Consider the following 16041-nt stretch of genomic DNA (forward strand, 5'->3'; position numbering starts at 1 on the left):
ATATACAACACAAAGTACAATTTAATTCAAACCTGGTCTTCTAGGGGCAGGAGGATATTGAACAATTTTTCAACTTCAAATACTTTTTTTTTAATGATGCTGAAATAAAATAAAGCTTTTGACGACTACAACAATGAGTACATTTGACAAAGTCAATTTATAATAAAGAGATAAGAGTTGTTTTTTTAGGAAAAATTGGTAAAAAATCCCTAGTTGAAATTTTAATCGGTTAAAAGGATTTGAATTTGAACAAGTACAATTATGATCCGTCAGTACAATATATCTTCCATGGTATATAACATATCATCAATGATGTACAACAATAATCAATACAGAAGTTATTTGCACACAGTGAAAGATATATTGCACATAGTGGAAGATATGTTACACTCACGGATCATACTAGGATGTGCTCAAATTCAAGTTCTTTTAACCAATTAAATTTTCAAACAGGGATTTTTTCACTAATTTTTTTTTAAGAACGAATATGTAATTTGAATTTTCTACTATCAAGATGTGTGCGCGCAATACAATAAGAAAGAGACAGGAACAAGAATGACCTGGGAAAACCAGACCCCGGACATCATTTCTTTATATCACTCTTTTTCAGGTACTTGAATATCTAAATATAAAAGATCTGTTCAGATCAAAACTATCAGTTAGCCTTGCTTTTTTTTTTTTTTTTTGAGGTCAAAAGTCAGCCTCTTACTTGTTAAAAGTTAAATTAAATGGAAAATTATAATGAGGTTTCAAGAAAGGAAAAAAAATTACAAAACAAGTCCTAAAAGTTATCACTCTCCATTTTAGAACTTGTCATTATACACTGCCTAAATTATTATTAGGACTTTTTAGTAATTATTTCTTTTTATTGGGATTTGATTATAATTCTCCCTAAATTGAAGCTAACAAAAGTTCTATTATTTAATACATAAATGATAGAATTGATACATTGATATATATACACACATATATATATATTTCAATACATACTGGTCTAGAGAACGCATACACTATCTATATTGATTCTATTGCTGTCTTATAAGCTTGTTACATCCTCAAGATGATTATTTCAACATCAATCGGCTTCTTCAATGTTACTCTGCATCACTTTGGTGCCAACAGTATAATTTTGTTCCGACCTTCTCCCTTTAATATTATAATTATATCAAACAACGTCTCAACGTTGCAATGCAATTCCCGTCTCCTGCAACCAAAATAATAAATGAAGAAATTATATCCCTTACATAGTCTTGCTTCTTTGCGTCTCTCCTCAGGAATGCATAATTGTATGATTGCAGAAGATCCACTGTGACCAAAATGCGGTTTTAGTCCTTCGTATATGCCAACCCAAAGCCAAGGGGAAATAAGGGATCTTGCATTTTAACTCCATCAGCTGGTTGATCAAGATCCTTAACTCTCCTAAACCAAGTCACAGGAAGCTGACCCTTGAAGTCATGATCCCCAAAGATAACGTCTGTGATTCCCTGAGCTTCACTACCAGGTAACCAAGCAGCAACAAGAGCATCAATCTTTCCTAACAGCCATGGCTCCAACACCAAGGGCCTTCCAGAGATCAGAATAACCAGTGTCGCGAATTTGTCGGCAACTGAACTAATAATGTCAGGCCCATTTAAGGGGATTACAAGCTCAGAATTGTCTCCCAGTGTCTCAGCATAGGGAGCTTCACCAACAGCAACGATGGCAAAAGATATGTCATTGCGCTCTAGGGTTTCTTTTGATGGATTCTGCTCATAAATAATTTCTGTTTCATCTCCTACAGCTTCCTTTATGGCATCCAAGATCGTTGTACCTAAAACAGTTTGCAAAGGTTAAACGTGATGAACATGTGTGGGAATACAGTTTGATTATCTGATGAAGTAGAATTGTTTAGGACTTTGGATAAAAGGAAAATTTGTTTGAATAATACTTCTTGGCCCCGCATAGATTGAGAGTTAAAGAGGAGAATCTGAGTTTTCTACAAATAAACTCCAGTATTTTCTGTCCAATAAGCTTAAATTGCCAAAAGGGTGCAATTGAGGTGTTAAGTAGACATGAGCTGGTGACCTAGGCATCACAAACAAGCAGAAGATCATACATAGGTGAAATCAAGGTTTTAGATGATCGTGATTTGTGGAGAATTTCAAAATTTTTCACTCAATATTGTAGAGGAAAAGGGTTTTACAATTTTTCTACTCAAAACTGTATATGGAGAAAGTTTTACAATTTCTCCATTCAAAATTGTATCAGGAAGAGTTTGCAAAGTTCAAATTTGCAAAACTTATAAATTTGCGTGAGATGATCAGGGATATAGGTTTATTTGAGGGATCAAACTACATTAAATTAAACATTTGTGTTGTTCCTATCATTTTCTTCTCTTGTGTGTATTTTCACTAATGATGTCCTAAAGGTAATGAATTTCAATAATCAAGAGCTAATTATTAAAATCACTACCTCGTAATGAAAAATAAACCAAGTTCAGAAACAAGAACAGTTCATCTGCGATTTATGAGAATGAACACACAGATTTAGAAATGCAAGGAAAACAATGGCATACCAATTGTGATCCGCCCACTCAATCCAAACCATGTTTTAGTCCAGCCTCCACATTGAAACCCGAGATCATCTGCATGGGTTCCAGCTACAAGAATTCTCTTGGCTTTTCTATTTAAAGGAAGAAAAGATTTGCTTTGATCCTTTCCATTTTTCAACAGAACCAGGGACTTTCGAACTGCTTCCCGTGCAAGATCTCTATGTTGCTGCAGAAATAATGGATGACGAACAAATTTTGAAGGATATCAATGGGGATCGGAAGAACTATATCTAAACGAACTGGAAAAACAATTGATCCTTAATCCTTTCTTTCAAATATTTCAACGGGGTAAGCGTCCGTATTAAGATTTGTACTCCTTGCTATATTTGAAACTGAAGCTTAGATAGCGTTGATTAAAATCTCATTCATTCTTGCACAATGAAATATGTCCACAAAAGAAAAGTGAAGATCCTTGATCAAACTGTTAGAAAATTGCACAAGATACTGGTATAATTAAAACTGCCAGCCAGCTTTGACAACACAGAACTCAAGAACCGTTTGAAAATGCAGGGAGATGTAGAAGTGAAATTGTAGATACAACATACATTCTTTGAATTATGGGTTAGAAAATAAGATTAGATGAAACAAATTCAGCTTGATCAGATATGGATATATGGCAAAACCTTAAAATGATAAATCAGCCTAAATTTGTGAAGGGAATTTGAAAATATATTACCTTGCAACCAACAATATCAAGCAAAGATCTGTCAGACAAAGGGGACTCAAAAAGACCAGCAGCGAATTTCACTCTCAATATTCTCTCAACAGCATCATCAATTCTGGCTAGTGGTACTTCCCCTGATTCTACTAAGGAGGTCAACAAATCCATAAAAAGCTGGAATCTAAAAGGCACCATCACCTGCAAAATTTTTTGAATGCATGAAGGAAAAAAGGGGCAAAAAAAAAAAAAAAAGAAAGAAAAAGAAAAAGCAGACCATGATAAAGGTTTCCAGAATTGAAGACCTATACCATGTCAATTCCAGCATTAACAGCTGACAAGATGCAGTTTCGGTAATCTGACCCACAAGGGGCACTGTTTGGAAAATCTGACCAAAGCCGTTCTAGTCCCTCCCAGTCAGAAATTACAAAACCCTATAGCAAAGCCAAATGTATAAATTGAACAAGATGATCAATTTAAATGCAGTGAAACGGTTGAAGAAGCAAAAGGACTGCAGTTATGGCAGTACATTTTCTATAATAAAATTGAAAGGACTCTTATCCTCTTCGGATAAGAGACAGAACTGCAAACACAGAAATAAGTTCAGTACTTATTCCAACCATGGTTGTCTTACCTTAAAACCCAGCTTTTCTTTCAAAATTTTAGTAACAAGGAAATGATCAGAATGGAGATTGCGTCCATTCCAACTGGAATAAGAAACCATAATGGTTGAAACCCCTTGTGAAATGCAGTCCAAATAAGGAGCCATGTGAACCCTTTCTAACTCTTCATACGATAATACTGCATTTCCTTCATTTTTGCCTTTCTCAGTACCTCCATCTCCAACAAAGTGCTTGGCACAGGCGATAACCTTGTTCCTGAAACATTGATTAAATATACGATCACAATTTTGGTAAGAATCATTATATGACCACTAGTTTGCTCTTTTCCAAAATGTGGCCAAAAGGGGACTATGGGGGGGGGGGGGAACAAAGATTAGCAAGGGAACTTTGGAGGCATCATAAATTTTCATCATTGAAATAACAAAGAGATGCCTGGGATGAAAAATTTCTTTTCTAGGGAAGGAGTCAAACTTGGAAAAATAATACCAATAGACTACACAGTAAAAGAACAAAAACAAAAAAAAGTCAGAAAAAAATGACGCCACCGTGCTGTTGACCATTATTAAATTGTAATTGGGATGGCACCTGATATTTATATCATCACTATTTCCATAAAGAGCATATTTCTTTAGGAATTGCAGTATAGTTTCTCTTTACCTTCCAGCAACAAATGGATAACCATGTTGATGTCCTTGTGGAGGCTGGCCCTGCAAGCCTGAAACTATGGAGGTCATCTTTCTGACTATCTCAGTATCTTCACTGTAACTCTCATAGCATCTTCCCCACCTGGGATCTTTGCACACCTGTCCGTTAGTTCATTCGAGTGAGACAGTGTTTTATCTCATTTAATACAGGGACATTCCAAGGGGCATGATTCAATAAATACAGTAAAAGACGTGCACTGATACATATGCTTTAATTAACGATGTTATTTAACTGCAGTTAGTCACTAATAGATACAAGAATGCGAGAAGTCAAAATAAAGACGAACTAACATACACACTCTGGTTTATTAGCTGATTTTCTAATATCTTATAATAACATAATACGGGTTAATTATGATGCCTTACTGCAACACAAGGAGCAAAAGAATAGTGAATTCCACTTGCTCTAACTTCAAGCGCTGTTGCAGCCCCAATACTTTGAGCTAAATCTGCGTCTCTACAAGAAGCAACCAGTGAGCAATGAAAGTTCAGTTCTCAAGAACAGCGGCAACAATTCTGGTAAAGTAAGCAATTATGCTGCCCGCCGAACCCATTGCGTTTATCAGCCAATCAAACAACTTTTGAACTTATATGAAAAAAGAAAACCGGACAAAATTAGAACTCACAGATTACTAAAAATGGACTAGTAGTGTCATAATCAAGTTAAAGGGAAAGAACGAACCTAGTAGCTCCGAGGCCCACATTGTGAGGATGTATGGTGGCACCATATACACTATTATTACCATGAACAGCGTCGATCCCATATATAAGCGGTATGCCTAATCGGGACTCAAGAGCTGACTTTTGAAACCCATCCACCATATCAGCCCAGTCCGACGACAGTGCATTTTCAAAAGGTGCACTACCTCCAGCACTGAGGATACTCCCTTGAAAGAAAAAGAAAGCAAATATTACTATCATAATCTTCAAATAGCTGAAGGACAAAAAAATGAGAAAATAGTACCAATAGACAGGTCTCTAATGGCCGAAGGGGTTGCAACGCGACGCTCGATTTGGGTCATCTGACCAATCTTCTCCTTGAGAGTCATTCGGGAAAGAAGGTCTTTGACGCGAGCTTCAATGGGTTCATTGGGATTCTTGTACGCGCAATCCATGTTAATTCACCGCTTATGCTGCTGAAATGGAGAGAGTATTGTGGCAAGTGGAAAGTAGAGATTTGGGAAACGTTTCACAGGACGGCGCGGTCTCATGTCTACCACATTATAGCGGGAAGCGAAGCAGTTGGTTGGTCAAAGCACGAGGTCCTCGTCCGATCCAGAAGCAACCATACGGACCAAACGGTCTTTGACATGTGAGCCAGTTGTGACAACTTCAGAGAAAATAATTACTTAAAATTTTATTGTAATTCTGTTTTTTTTTAATTTTGGTTTTCCTTTTACTCAAAAGAACAAATACTAAAAATCTAAATTTATATCAAAGCAAACCAGCTAAGTTGCCTTAATTAAAGGTTGGGTAAGATTCAATCACATAATCAAGAAAGGACGTAAGAGAACTAACTAAATTGAAATTCTATGAGAAGAGGCCATGTGCAATTAATTATTGAAAAGAATTTATCTATTTATATATGTCAGTATATCTTAAAATCTCATGGTAAGCGTAATTATTTATTGATACTTATTATCTTCTTTCAAACTAATTGATGTTTACTGAGACTTTTTAATTATTGCTGCACTTTTTCTTTAATATAATAACTAGTTAAAAATTCAATTTAGTCATAAATATAAAATTATAATCTATTTTGTCTTTAATATTTATTCATTTTGCTTTCAAGTAATCTCTATAGTTATTGCATATGTTAAAAGATTTTTATTATTTGTATGATTGATAAGAATAATTTATATAAAAATAACTAATTTAATTAATTTTCTTAATACTCACAAATTAATTATATAACTCTTATATTAAGACCCAAGGTAGTCTATTTCTTTTGTGAGACCTAATTTTTTCTTATAAAAATATCAATCATATATTATTCCAAATATTATTATATTTTTGTAAAATTATCAAATTAATATTTATTCAACATTTATCTTCTATTTGTCTTTATGATTTGTTTGGTTGAAGAGGAATGGGGGGAATGAGATTTTAGTAAGTTCAATTTTTTCAACAAGATAAAAAATTAGGGTTGAAAGTTTTTATTTAATTTTCCTTACTCTTTTTTTTTTTTTATTCTCCCTCTATTAAAATTCTATAACCTGATTTTTTTAAAAAATTAAACTCATCAAAATCTTTCCTCTCATCTGTTGTCCATTCCCCTCCAGCCAAATAGATGGTTAATAATAATATCCTATGCATGGCAGAAGATGTAAACTCCAGGGTAGATACTAGATAGCAACCTATCTACACATTATACCCAATAGATGTTATTGAATGAATCATATTTCATATCCTAAATGTTATTTTGCATCACTTCGACAATAAAAAGTATAATTTATTTAATACATACCTCATCCTTTTAGTACTGCAAATCTGCAATGATATTTAACAATATTTTGATTTTCTAAGGCTTGGTTTGAACAAAGGGGAAAATGAGAGGAAAATAGGAGGAGAGAACATTAATGAAAAAAAGATTAAAAAAAAAAGTTTGCTATTTTTGGGAGCTTCCCCCTTAGTATTCTTTTCTCTATTTTTCTCTTCATCCAAACCAAAAGTTAAATGTTTTGTAATACTGACATAGTAAAATCAAAATTTTGACTGCTACAAGGGTACGTTTGACATAATCAACAACTAGATAGAATCATTTGTTAGGAACAAAAATGCAATTCAAATTTTCCCCAACCAAAGGATGCTATGTTTATGTGATTAAAAAGGCACAAAAAGAAACATGAACACAAGCTAAAGAGAGGAACTAGACCCAATAGTTTCATTTCCTTGGGTCATTCTCTTTCTGAATACAAGAATACATAAATTAAAAAAAAAATTAAGGTATCAATTTATCCTGAAAGTTTCTACTTAAGATCTGTTTGATTAGAGGGGAGGGCGGGGAAGAGAGGTAAAATGAGCCCCTCCCCTCATTTGGTTAGAAATTTTGAAGGGAAGGGGAGCAAAAATCCCCCCTCACCTCCTCCCATTTTGGCTCCCCTCCAAATGGGGGTTTTTTGGATGGAAGCAAAAATCTTAAACCATTTTATCCTCTTATTTTTTTAATATTTTATTAATACCCATAAAAAATAAAAATATATATTATTATAAAATTAATCTCAAATAAAAAATAAATTATTATAAATAAATGTATATTATTACAATTAAAAATATATTATAATAAAAATTCATATAAAATAAAAATATCATTACAATTAAAAATTAACTTGTTTTTACAAAAACATTATTTTATCAACTAAAATGTTTTAAAGAAGGAAGAAAAAGCATAGTCAAAAGAAACAAAAATTTCATTTTCTTAAAAGAAAAGTAAATTTGTTAATTAGATTATTTAAAATATATTATTATGCTAATTAGAATAAAAAATTACTGTACCAATTGTTTAATACACATATTAACCCAAAAATATTGCATTCTGGTACCTAAAAGTTTTTTTTGAATGCAAATTTGCCTTAGAATTTTAAAATCATGATAATTTTCCCTCTACTGTTAAGAATGCTAATGATCAATGTCACTATTTTAACGGTCAACTTTAATTTTTCAACGATAAGAAAAAAAAATTGTTACGATTTTAAACTTTCAGAGTAAATTTGTATTAAAAAAAGTTTCCAGATGCTTAGCATTCCTAAATAAAAACTTTTAGGATAAGATTCCATCTTAACCTTGAATGCAAATATCTAAAGGGACATCATAGAAAAGTTTCAAATAAGAAATCTAATTGATGATAGGTCCTATCTATGGCAAAATGTCTTAGGATGACAAGCATATACCACATGTTGACATGTAAAGGGAACCTATTAGTAATTAAATTCCTTACCTAAGACTTCTATGTGATTTTCTCAAGATTTAATCTGAGCAAAATGTGATTTTAGTTCTTAGCATGTGATAACCCAAAGCCAAATGGAAATAAGGGATCATGTCTTCTAAGTTGATCAAGATCCTCAACTCTTCTAAACCAAGTCAGAGGAAGCTGACACTTGGAGTCATGGTCTCCAAAGATGATGTCTGTGATTCCCTGAGCTTCAGTACCACGTAACCAAGCAGCAACAATAGCATCAACCTTTTCAAACAACCATTGCTCTAACACTAAGGGTCTTCCAGACATCAGAATAACCAGTGTTGGGAATTTGTCTGCCACTGAATTGATAATAGATGGCCTGTTTAAGGGGATTACAAGCTCAGAATTGTCACCGAAAAACTCAACATAGGGTTCTTCACCAACAGCTACAATGGATAAAGATAAGTCATTCCGTTCTAGAGTATCTTTTGATGGACTTTGCTCATAAATACTTTTATTTCATCTCCCACAACTTCCTTGATGGCATCCAAAAACGTTGTCCCTAAAATAGTGTTCAATGGTTGAATGTAGCAAACATGAGGCATTAGAAAGTAAAAGAGTGATATAAAGCATGAAAAATTAGCATTACCACTCATAAGAAGTCTCAGGCAAGGGACGGACGTAATTGTTGGATTATTTTTCCACGTTATGGATTTTGATTTTCAGATGTAGAGATGTTTTGGAATTTGGATAAAGGGAAGATTTGCTTCAATAATACTTCGGTTAGACCCAAATAGATTGATAGTTTAAGAGAGAATGTGAGTTTTCTATAAATAAAACCTCTATTCCAGTTCAAGCCCTCAAAAAAAGCAAAATCCTCTATTTTACATCCAATTAACTTAGTTATTTGAGATTACCAAAAGGGTTCAACTGAGGTGTCGACTAGCACAAGATTATACACAGGTGAAATCAAGGTTTTAGATGATTGTGATTCGTGGAGAATTTTACAACTTTTTTCATTCAAAATAGTATGTGGAGAGGGTTACACAATTTTTCTACCAAAACTGTATACGGAGAAGGTTCTACAATTTTTCTATTTTAGATTGCACAAGAGTTCATAATTTTTTTAAGTTCAACGTTGCAAGTCATACATTTTGTATTGTTTTTCTCATTTCATTCTATTATTTATTATCTGTATTAATCCAAATCAATAACTCGTTATCACAGATAATTTATTTCTGGAGGAAAAACAATACATCTTTGATTTATGAGAATGAACACCGCTTAGTAAATGCGGCAAAAGTGAAGGCATACCGACTGTAATCGGCCCACTGGATCCTTGCCAATCTTTAGTCCAGCCTCCGCATTGATGGCCGAGATCATTGGCATGTGTTCCGGCTACTAGAATGCCCTTGGCTTTTCTGTTTAAAGGAAGAAAAGGTTTGCTATGATGCTTCCCATTTTTCAACAGAACCAAGGGCTTTCGAACTTCTTCACGTGCAAGTTCTCTATGTCGCTGCAGAAGTAAACAAATTTTTAAGGACAACAATGGGGATTGATCGGAAGAACTATATAGAAAAAGGAAAAAGTAGTTATCTGTATCTCTTGTTTCAAAATTTTGAAAGGGTAAAGGTGCAAATGCATATTAAGATTTGTACTATTTATTTGCGTTGATATTTCAAAAATGGAAGTAAAGCTTACATGAAAATGTAAAAGGCATCGATCAAATCTAATCAGTCATTCTTGAACATTCGAATATTTCCGCAAGAGAGAAATTGAATATAAGGATCAAACTGTTGGAAACTTGCAAAAGCTATTTATAAGATTAAAACCTCAAACCAGCTTTAACAACGGAGAACCCAAGAAAACTTTCAAAATGCAGAGAGCCGTACCAGCGCAATTGAAGGGATAACATATACAATGTTTAAATTGTGGCTAAACAGGGGAGATCACGCGGGGAAAAAAAAAAAAAATCAGCTTGATCAAATATAGACATGTGGAAGATTTTGAAAGTGATAAATCAGCCTAATCTTGTGAAGGGAATCGGAAAAAATGCTGAACTATTCTTACCTGGCAACCAACTATGTCTAGCACAGATCGGTCAGACAAAGGGAATTCAAAAAGACGAGCAGTAAATTTCACTCTCAATATTTGCTCAACAGCATCATCAATTCTGGCTATTGGTACTTCCCCTGATTGTACAAGGGATGTCAGGTCTTCCACAAACAGTTTGAATCTAAAAGGCGCCATCACCTGCAATTTTTCTTGAATTGATGAGGGAAAAGAAGGATAAAAAGAAAAATGAAAAGAAAGGAAAAGCAAACCCTGACAATGGTTTCTACAATTGAAGATCTATACCATGTCAATTCCAGCACTAACAGCTGACAAGATGCAGTTTCGATATTCTGACCCCCAAGGATGCAGCTTGGGTAATCTGGCCTAAGCCATTCGAGTCCCTCCCAGTCAGAAATTACAAAACCCTATAGCAGAGCCAATGATATAAATTGAAAAAGAAGATTGGTTCACAATGAAAAGTCAAAGGAACTTTAGTTATGGTAGTGTATTTTTTGAAATAATGAAACTGAAACAAGTCTAAAACAGTTTGGATAAGAGACAACAGCAAAGACAGCAATAACTTAAGCTTTTACTCCGATCATGGTTGTCTTACCTTGAAATCAAGCTTTTCTTTCAAAATTTCAGTAATAAGGAAATGGTGAGAATGGAGTTTGCTTCCATTGCAACTTGAATAAGAAACCATAATGGTTGAAATCCCCTGTGAAATGCAGTCCAAATAAGGGGCCATGTGGATTCTTTCTAACTCTTCATATGACAATACAGTATTTCCTTTATCTTTGCCTTTCTCTGTACCTCCATCCCCAACAAAGTGCTTGGCACAGGCAATAACCTTGCTCCTGGAATATTGATAACATACATGCAAAATTTTTTTGATGAAGACCTATATATGACCCTTAGTTTGGTACATTTTCAAAAATGTCGTAATCAATGCCAGGATCTGCATGATCAAGTATACAAGTGTAAAGGGAATAAGTGATTTAACTGCCTTTAGTCACTGATAAAAAAAAGTAAATAAGTGAATGTGACTTTGCTAAACAAAGATGAACAAGTGCAAAAAAAGGAATCCCAGGTCACATAATCACACGAAAGTGCAACAATTCTAACACATACAATAGGTGCATGGTTTATTAGCATGATTATCAAATAAGTATATAGCACGGGTTAATTATGATGCCTTACTGCAACACAAGGAGCAAAAGAATAGTGGATTCCACTTGCTCTAACTTCAAGTGCTGTTGCAGTCCCAATTCTTTGAGCTAACTCTGCATCTCTACGAGCAGCCACCAGTAAGAAAAGAGAACTCATCAATTCTCAATAACAGCGGCATTTCCATATTAATTCAAATGATGTAATAACAAGCAAAACGTTACAGCAACAGTTTTGGCAAAGTAGGCAATTATGCTACCGCCAGATCCCATTCGCAAGTATCAAACAACTTTAGAACTTGTGGGGCAAAAAGGAACAAAACTAGGACTCCCAGATTACTAAAATTGGATTAAAAGTATTATAATCAAGTTTAAGAGAAAGCAACAACACCAACCTTGTAGCTCCGAGGCCAACATTGTGAGGATATATAGTGGCACCGTATGTACCATTATTACCATGAACTGCGTCGATCCCATATATAAGCGGTATGCCTAATCGGGATTCGAGAGCTGACTTTTGAAATCCATCGACCATGTCAGCCCAATCCGACGCCACTGCATTTTCTAAAGGCCCACTGCCTCCAGCACTAAGGATACTCCCTTGAAAGAAAACTAAGGCAAATATCAGAACCAGAAAACTACTGATCACAATCTTCAAATCCCCGAAGGAGAAAAATGCGAGAGGAAAAAAAATAATACCAATAGAAAAGTCTCTAATAACAGAAGGGGTTGCAACACGACGCTCGATTTGGGTCATCTGACCAATCTTCTCCTTCAGGGTCATGCGGGAAAGGAGATCCTTGACACGAGCTTCAATTGGTTCATTGGGATTCTTGTACGCGCAATCCATGTCCTCCAATCTGCTCGTCCCAATGGTCGGCTTCAGAAACACAAGAAGAAATCAGAGTAGCAAGAAGTAGTAATTTGCGAAACGTTCAGAGCACATGTTACTGTGGCCTCCATGTCTGTTATAGCGGGAAGTGAAGCAGTTTAGTTGGTCAATGCGCTGGGCCCATAGGGTCTTCGTTCGAGTTCGACGTAGTGGGAGCGGGGAACAAAACCGAACCTTTTGTTTAATTTAAATCGCTAGTCTACAGTGCACAAAGTTAATTAAAAAAAAGGTTCCTTCTGTTATGTTGTCAATATTATCAAACGTGGATGCTCATCTCCTCTTCCTCTTCCTCTTCAATTTCATCAATTCCCACTACTTTCACTAAACATTAATCTTCTACTACTCTATTACTTTTTTACTATGCATTTAATCTTGTAACTTACTCCCATTTCACATTCATGTAGTTTATTGTCCACTATCTATCATTTAAGTAATAGTGTAACTTATATGTAAGACTATGCCTATAATTAGGGCATGCCATAGTATTGTGATGCAACTGAAACAAGTGAAGGAATACAATATCATTCTCTCATTTTCTTGTCTACATCTCTTCTCTAATCTACTTTTTTTTTATTGGTTAATTTCATAACATGTTATCAGCACGAGACTCTACCATTTGAGTTCATGGCTTCTACTTGATACACGTTGTTTTGTTCATTGAATGAAGATAGTTTGATCCAAACAATTTGGTAAGATTTTTCCAATTTATTTAGAGGAAATGATGGTTTTGCATATTAACTATATTGATTCATTGGCAATCGAATATTTTATTCATCATATGGAGATATAAAAATTTTTATTTCTATCTCTTACTTTTTTTATATTTTCATTATTCCACTATCCTTATACTTCTTGATTTGCTATGAGATTTATGTTCATCTATAACATTACTATATATGATTATCATCTCCGATATTACATAATTGTTGTATTAGAAAGTAAAATGTTAAACATATCAATAAATGGTTACTAGTCATTGTACTCTTGATTCTGTGATTAGATGGCCAGAAGTCACGTCACGTTTTAATGATTCTTTGATAAAAGATCATCTTGAGGTTGTAACAGATGGCATGGCAAAATTGTCACAATTTGATAATCTATATCAAAGTCCTAAAGATTGATTGTTTAAAAATTAAACGATACAAAAGAATTCATAGTTCTGAAAATTTTGTTATAGTCCAGAACACTAATATTTGAGAAACTTGATGGTGTGCTATTGAAAGCAAGGAATATATCCATAAGAGTGATAAAGAGTATGATAACATTGTATCAGTGAAACTGATAACTAAAAAGGCAATAATCTTTGAGCTTGACTATTGAATCATAACAAAAAAAAAATAGTAATAGCCCTATGATCAATATGATAAAATTGTGAACAGATGTTATAATATGACCAGAAGTCATATAGACAAATATATATCAATTTATTGAAAAACAAAGGTTAAAAAGAAAATAATTGTGAAATCAAAAAGATCATATGATATTATGAAAATATCAAAGATAATTCTAATACCTGAAGACAATAAATCTTAAAGAAAGATAGATGCTTAAAATATATGTAAAAATAGAAGACATATAACTATATGTCTAGAAGACATATAACAAAAGTTACTAGTTATATATATATTTTATTTATATCTTATTAATATGATCTGATTCAATATTAGTTTTAAATATTTTAGATGTCTACAATATCTTGATCAATATTGAGAAGTTTTAAACATTGAGTTTTATTTATACTTTATTTTTAAAAGTTCATTTTAAATGTTCTTCATCATTTTTGTGTGTTCTCTATGCGTATTGCAAGTCAAATCTGTGATACTCATAATTATTTGTTATTATGTTAATGATATATTGAAACAAAGTTATCTTTCATATTCCTCTTAAATTATATAGTTCTTGAAGAACTAGTTGTAATAGTATTAATATAGTTCCAGAAGAACTAATACTGATTTTTCTTTATAAGCAGACAAAGTATTGATAGTGAAAAATATGACCCATATATCTACATCATAACTTTGGTTCTCCAAAGAGTGTAAATGTTATAGCACAATTGGATTAAAGTCCATAACTATGTATGAATTAGGAAGTATTTGGGTTTTCAAGCAAAAGATAGGTTATTGGCCTTAGCCTATTATATACTCATAACTGTTTATGAAATATATGAATAAAGAAATCATGTTTGAATGACTCAATCTTGAGGGAAAAACTATTGAATACAAGTATGAGTTGATATTGGATATATTTTTTTATATCAATTTCATAAATGGATATAATCAATCATATATTATATTAAAAAATTTATTGTTGGTAATGAAATATGGTACAGTAAACCAGAAGTTTACTGATATAATTAGATTTATTGTTGACATGACTTGTTTGATCATCTTAAACTATATAATACAACAAATTATTGAAGATTATGTATTAATATCCATTGAAGAACCATAAGATTCTTCTAAATAGCCAACATTTTTAAGAATTCGTATGTACTGCTTATTCTCAAAGAAAATTAATTATAAAATATCGCTAGTTATGTTTTGTTTTCGAATGGATTACTACATTTTTGAAAATATATATGGGCCCATTTAGAAGCATGTAAGTTATACAAGTATTCAATATTTGATAGATGCATCTATATAAAATGATAACATGTGTGATTGACATTAGTTTGCAACCTGAAATTTGTAAGATTGTTTAGATAAATATTTTCGGACTATGTAATTCTAAAAACTTGATTTTAAAGATGCTAGTGAATTTATATATCAGGATTTTAATGTTGAAAAGCCTGCTTAACAAATTGATCTAGCAAAATTATTTGTTAATGCCTCTATGAATAGTTGGATCAATATTTATGAGAACAAGTTTTTTTCATTTTAGTGTTGGCATATTTAATTTCATATATTGCAGCACTTATACATATTAAGGCAATAAAATTCTCCCAATAAAATGGCTTTTGGTCAGGAGCTAGATATTTTTCATCTAAAATTTGAAATATACAATATTTATTCCTGCTAATCCACCACACTGCACATAGATAGATATTTAAAGAAAGTTGGGACATATGTTGTGTAAGAACCTCCTTTTTCTTATTTGTCTCTAAATGGAATAAAATAATGTTCCTAAAAGAAGCAAATGGATTTAGAAGACTTATACTACATGCTTGGTTGATTGTTATTTGACAAAATTTTTCTAACATGAAGGGAAGAAATTGAGTAGCTGGAAAAGAGAATACATGAAATGCATTATTACTATCAAATGCAGATCCTCATATATATCAATATGGGCTAGAAGTTCATTAAAATTGCATTCACGAAATACTACAAAATATTTTATTGACCTGAATGAAAATTTTTAAATCTTTTATTCCAGCTAAAAATGCTCCAATTAATATAAATAAAAATGAGACATGTTGAAAGCATGAGAAGTTAATAGATTCCAATATAAATATTTTG

At 32.9% G+C, this 16041-nt stretch overlaps 1 protein-coding gene and 1 pseudogene across 3 annotated transcripts; both read right to left on the minus strand.

Moving 5' to 3' along the window:
* Positions 1 to 995: 995 nt before the first annotated feature.
* LOC114748798 (beta-glucosidase BoGH3B) lies at positions 996 to 11799 on the minus strand. 3 transcript variants are annotated; one of them, XM_028937251.1, is made up of 9 exons: positions 5540 to 5808; positions 5258 to 5462; positions 4942 to 5032; positions 4529 to 4674; positions 3883 to 4126; positions 3560 to 3682; positions 3267 to 3449; positions 2555 to 2756; positions 996 to 1810 (listed from the first exon to the last, which is right to left on the minus strand). In XM_028937251.1, the coding sequence occupies exons 1-9, from the start codon at positions 5688 to 5690 to the stop codon at positions 1326 to 1328; spliced, it is 1830 nt and encodes a 609-aa protein (XP_028793084.1). In that variant the 5' UTR covers positions 5691 to 5808; the 3' UTR covers positions 996 to 1325. The 3 variants fall into 3 exon arrangements, with proteins under 3 accessions (XP_028793084.1, XP_028793087.1, XP_028793086.1); XM_028937253.1 differs by lacking the exon at positions 996 to 1810 and adding an exon at positions 1819 to 2064 and having other exon boundaries at positions 5540 to 5811; XM_028937254.1 differs by lacking the exons at positions 4942 to 5032; positions 5258 to 5462; positions 5540 to 5808 and adding an exon at positions 11729 to 11799 and having other exon boundaries at positions 4529 to 4666.
* On the minus strand, positions 8401 to 12577 carry LOC114748799 (lysosomal beta glucosidase-like; annotated as a pseudogene).
* Between the last annotated feature and the right edge of the window lie 3464 nt (positions 12578 to 16041).

The sequence above is a fragment of the Neltuma alba genome, unplaced genomic scaffold, assembly GCF_004799145.2.
Source record: "Neltuma alba isolate B1F8T4 unplaced genomic scaffold, ASM479914v2 tig00005825_pilon, whole genome shotgun sequence".
NCBI lineage: Eukaryota > Viridiplantae > Streptophyta > Magnoliopsida > Fabales > Fabaceae > Neltuma > Neltuma alba.

Excerpts from the sequence above, each read along its gene's own strand:
- LOC114748798 (XM_028937251.1), bottom strand. The coding sequence starts at position 5,690 with ATGGATTGCGCGTACAAGAATCCCAATGAACCCATTGAAGCTCGCGTC. Across the intron at positions 4,127-4,528 it reads TATCCATTTGTTGCTGGAAG|GAACAAGGTTATCGCCTGTG; the intron begins GTAAAGAGAAAC and ends TCAATGTTTCAG. Across the intron at positions 3,450-3,559 it reads TTAATGCTGGAATTGACATG|GTGATGGTGCCTTTTAGATT; the intron begins GTATAGGTCTTC and ends AAAATTTTGCAG.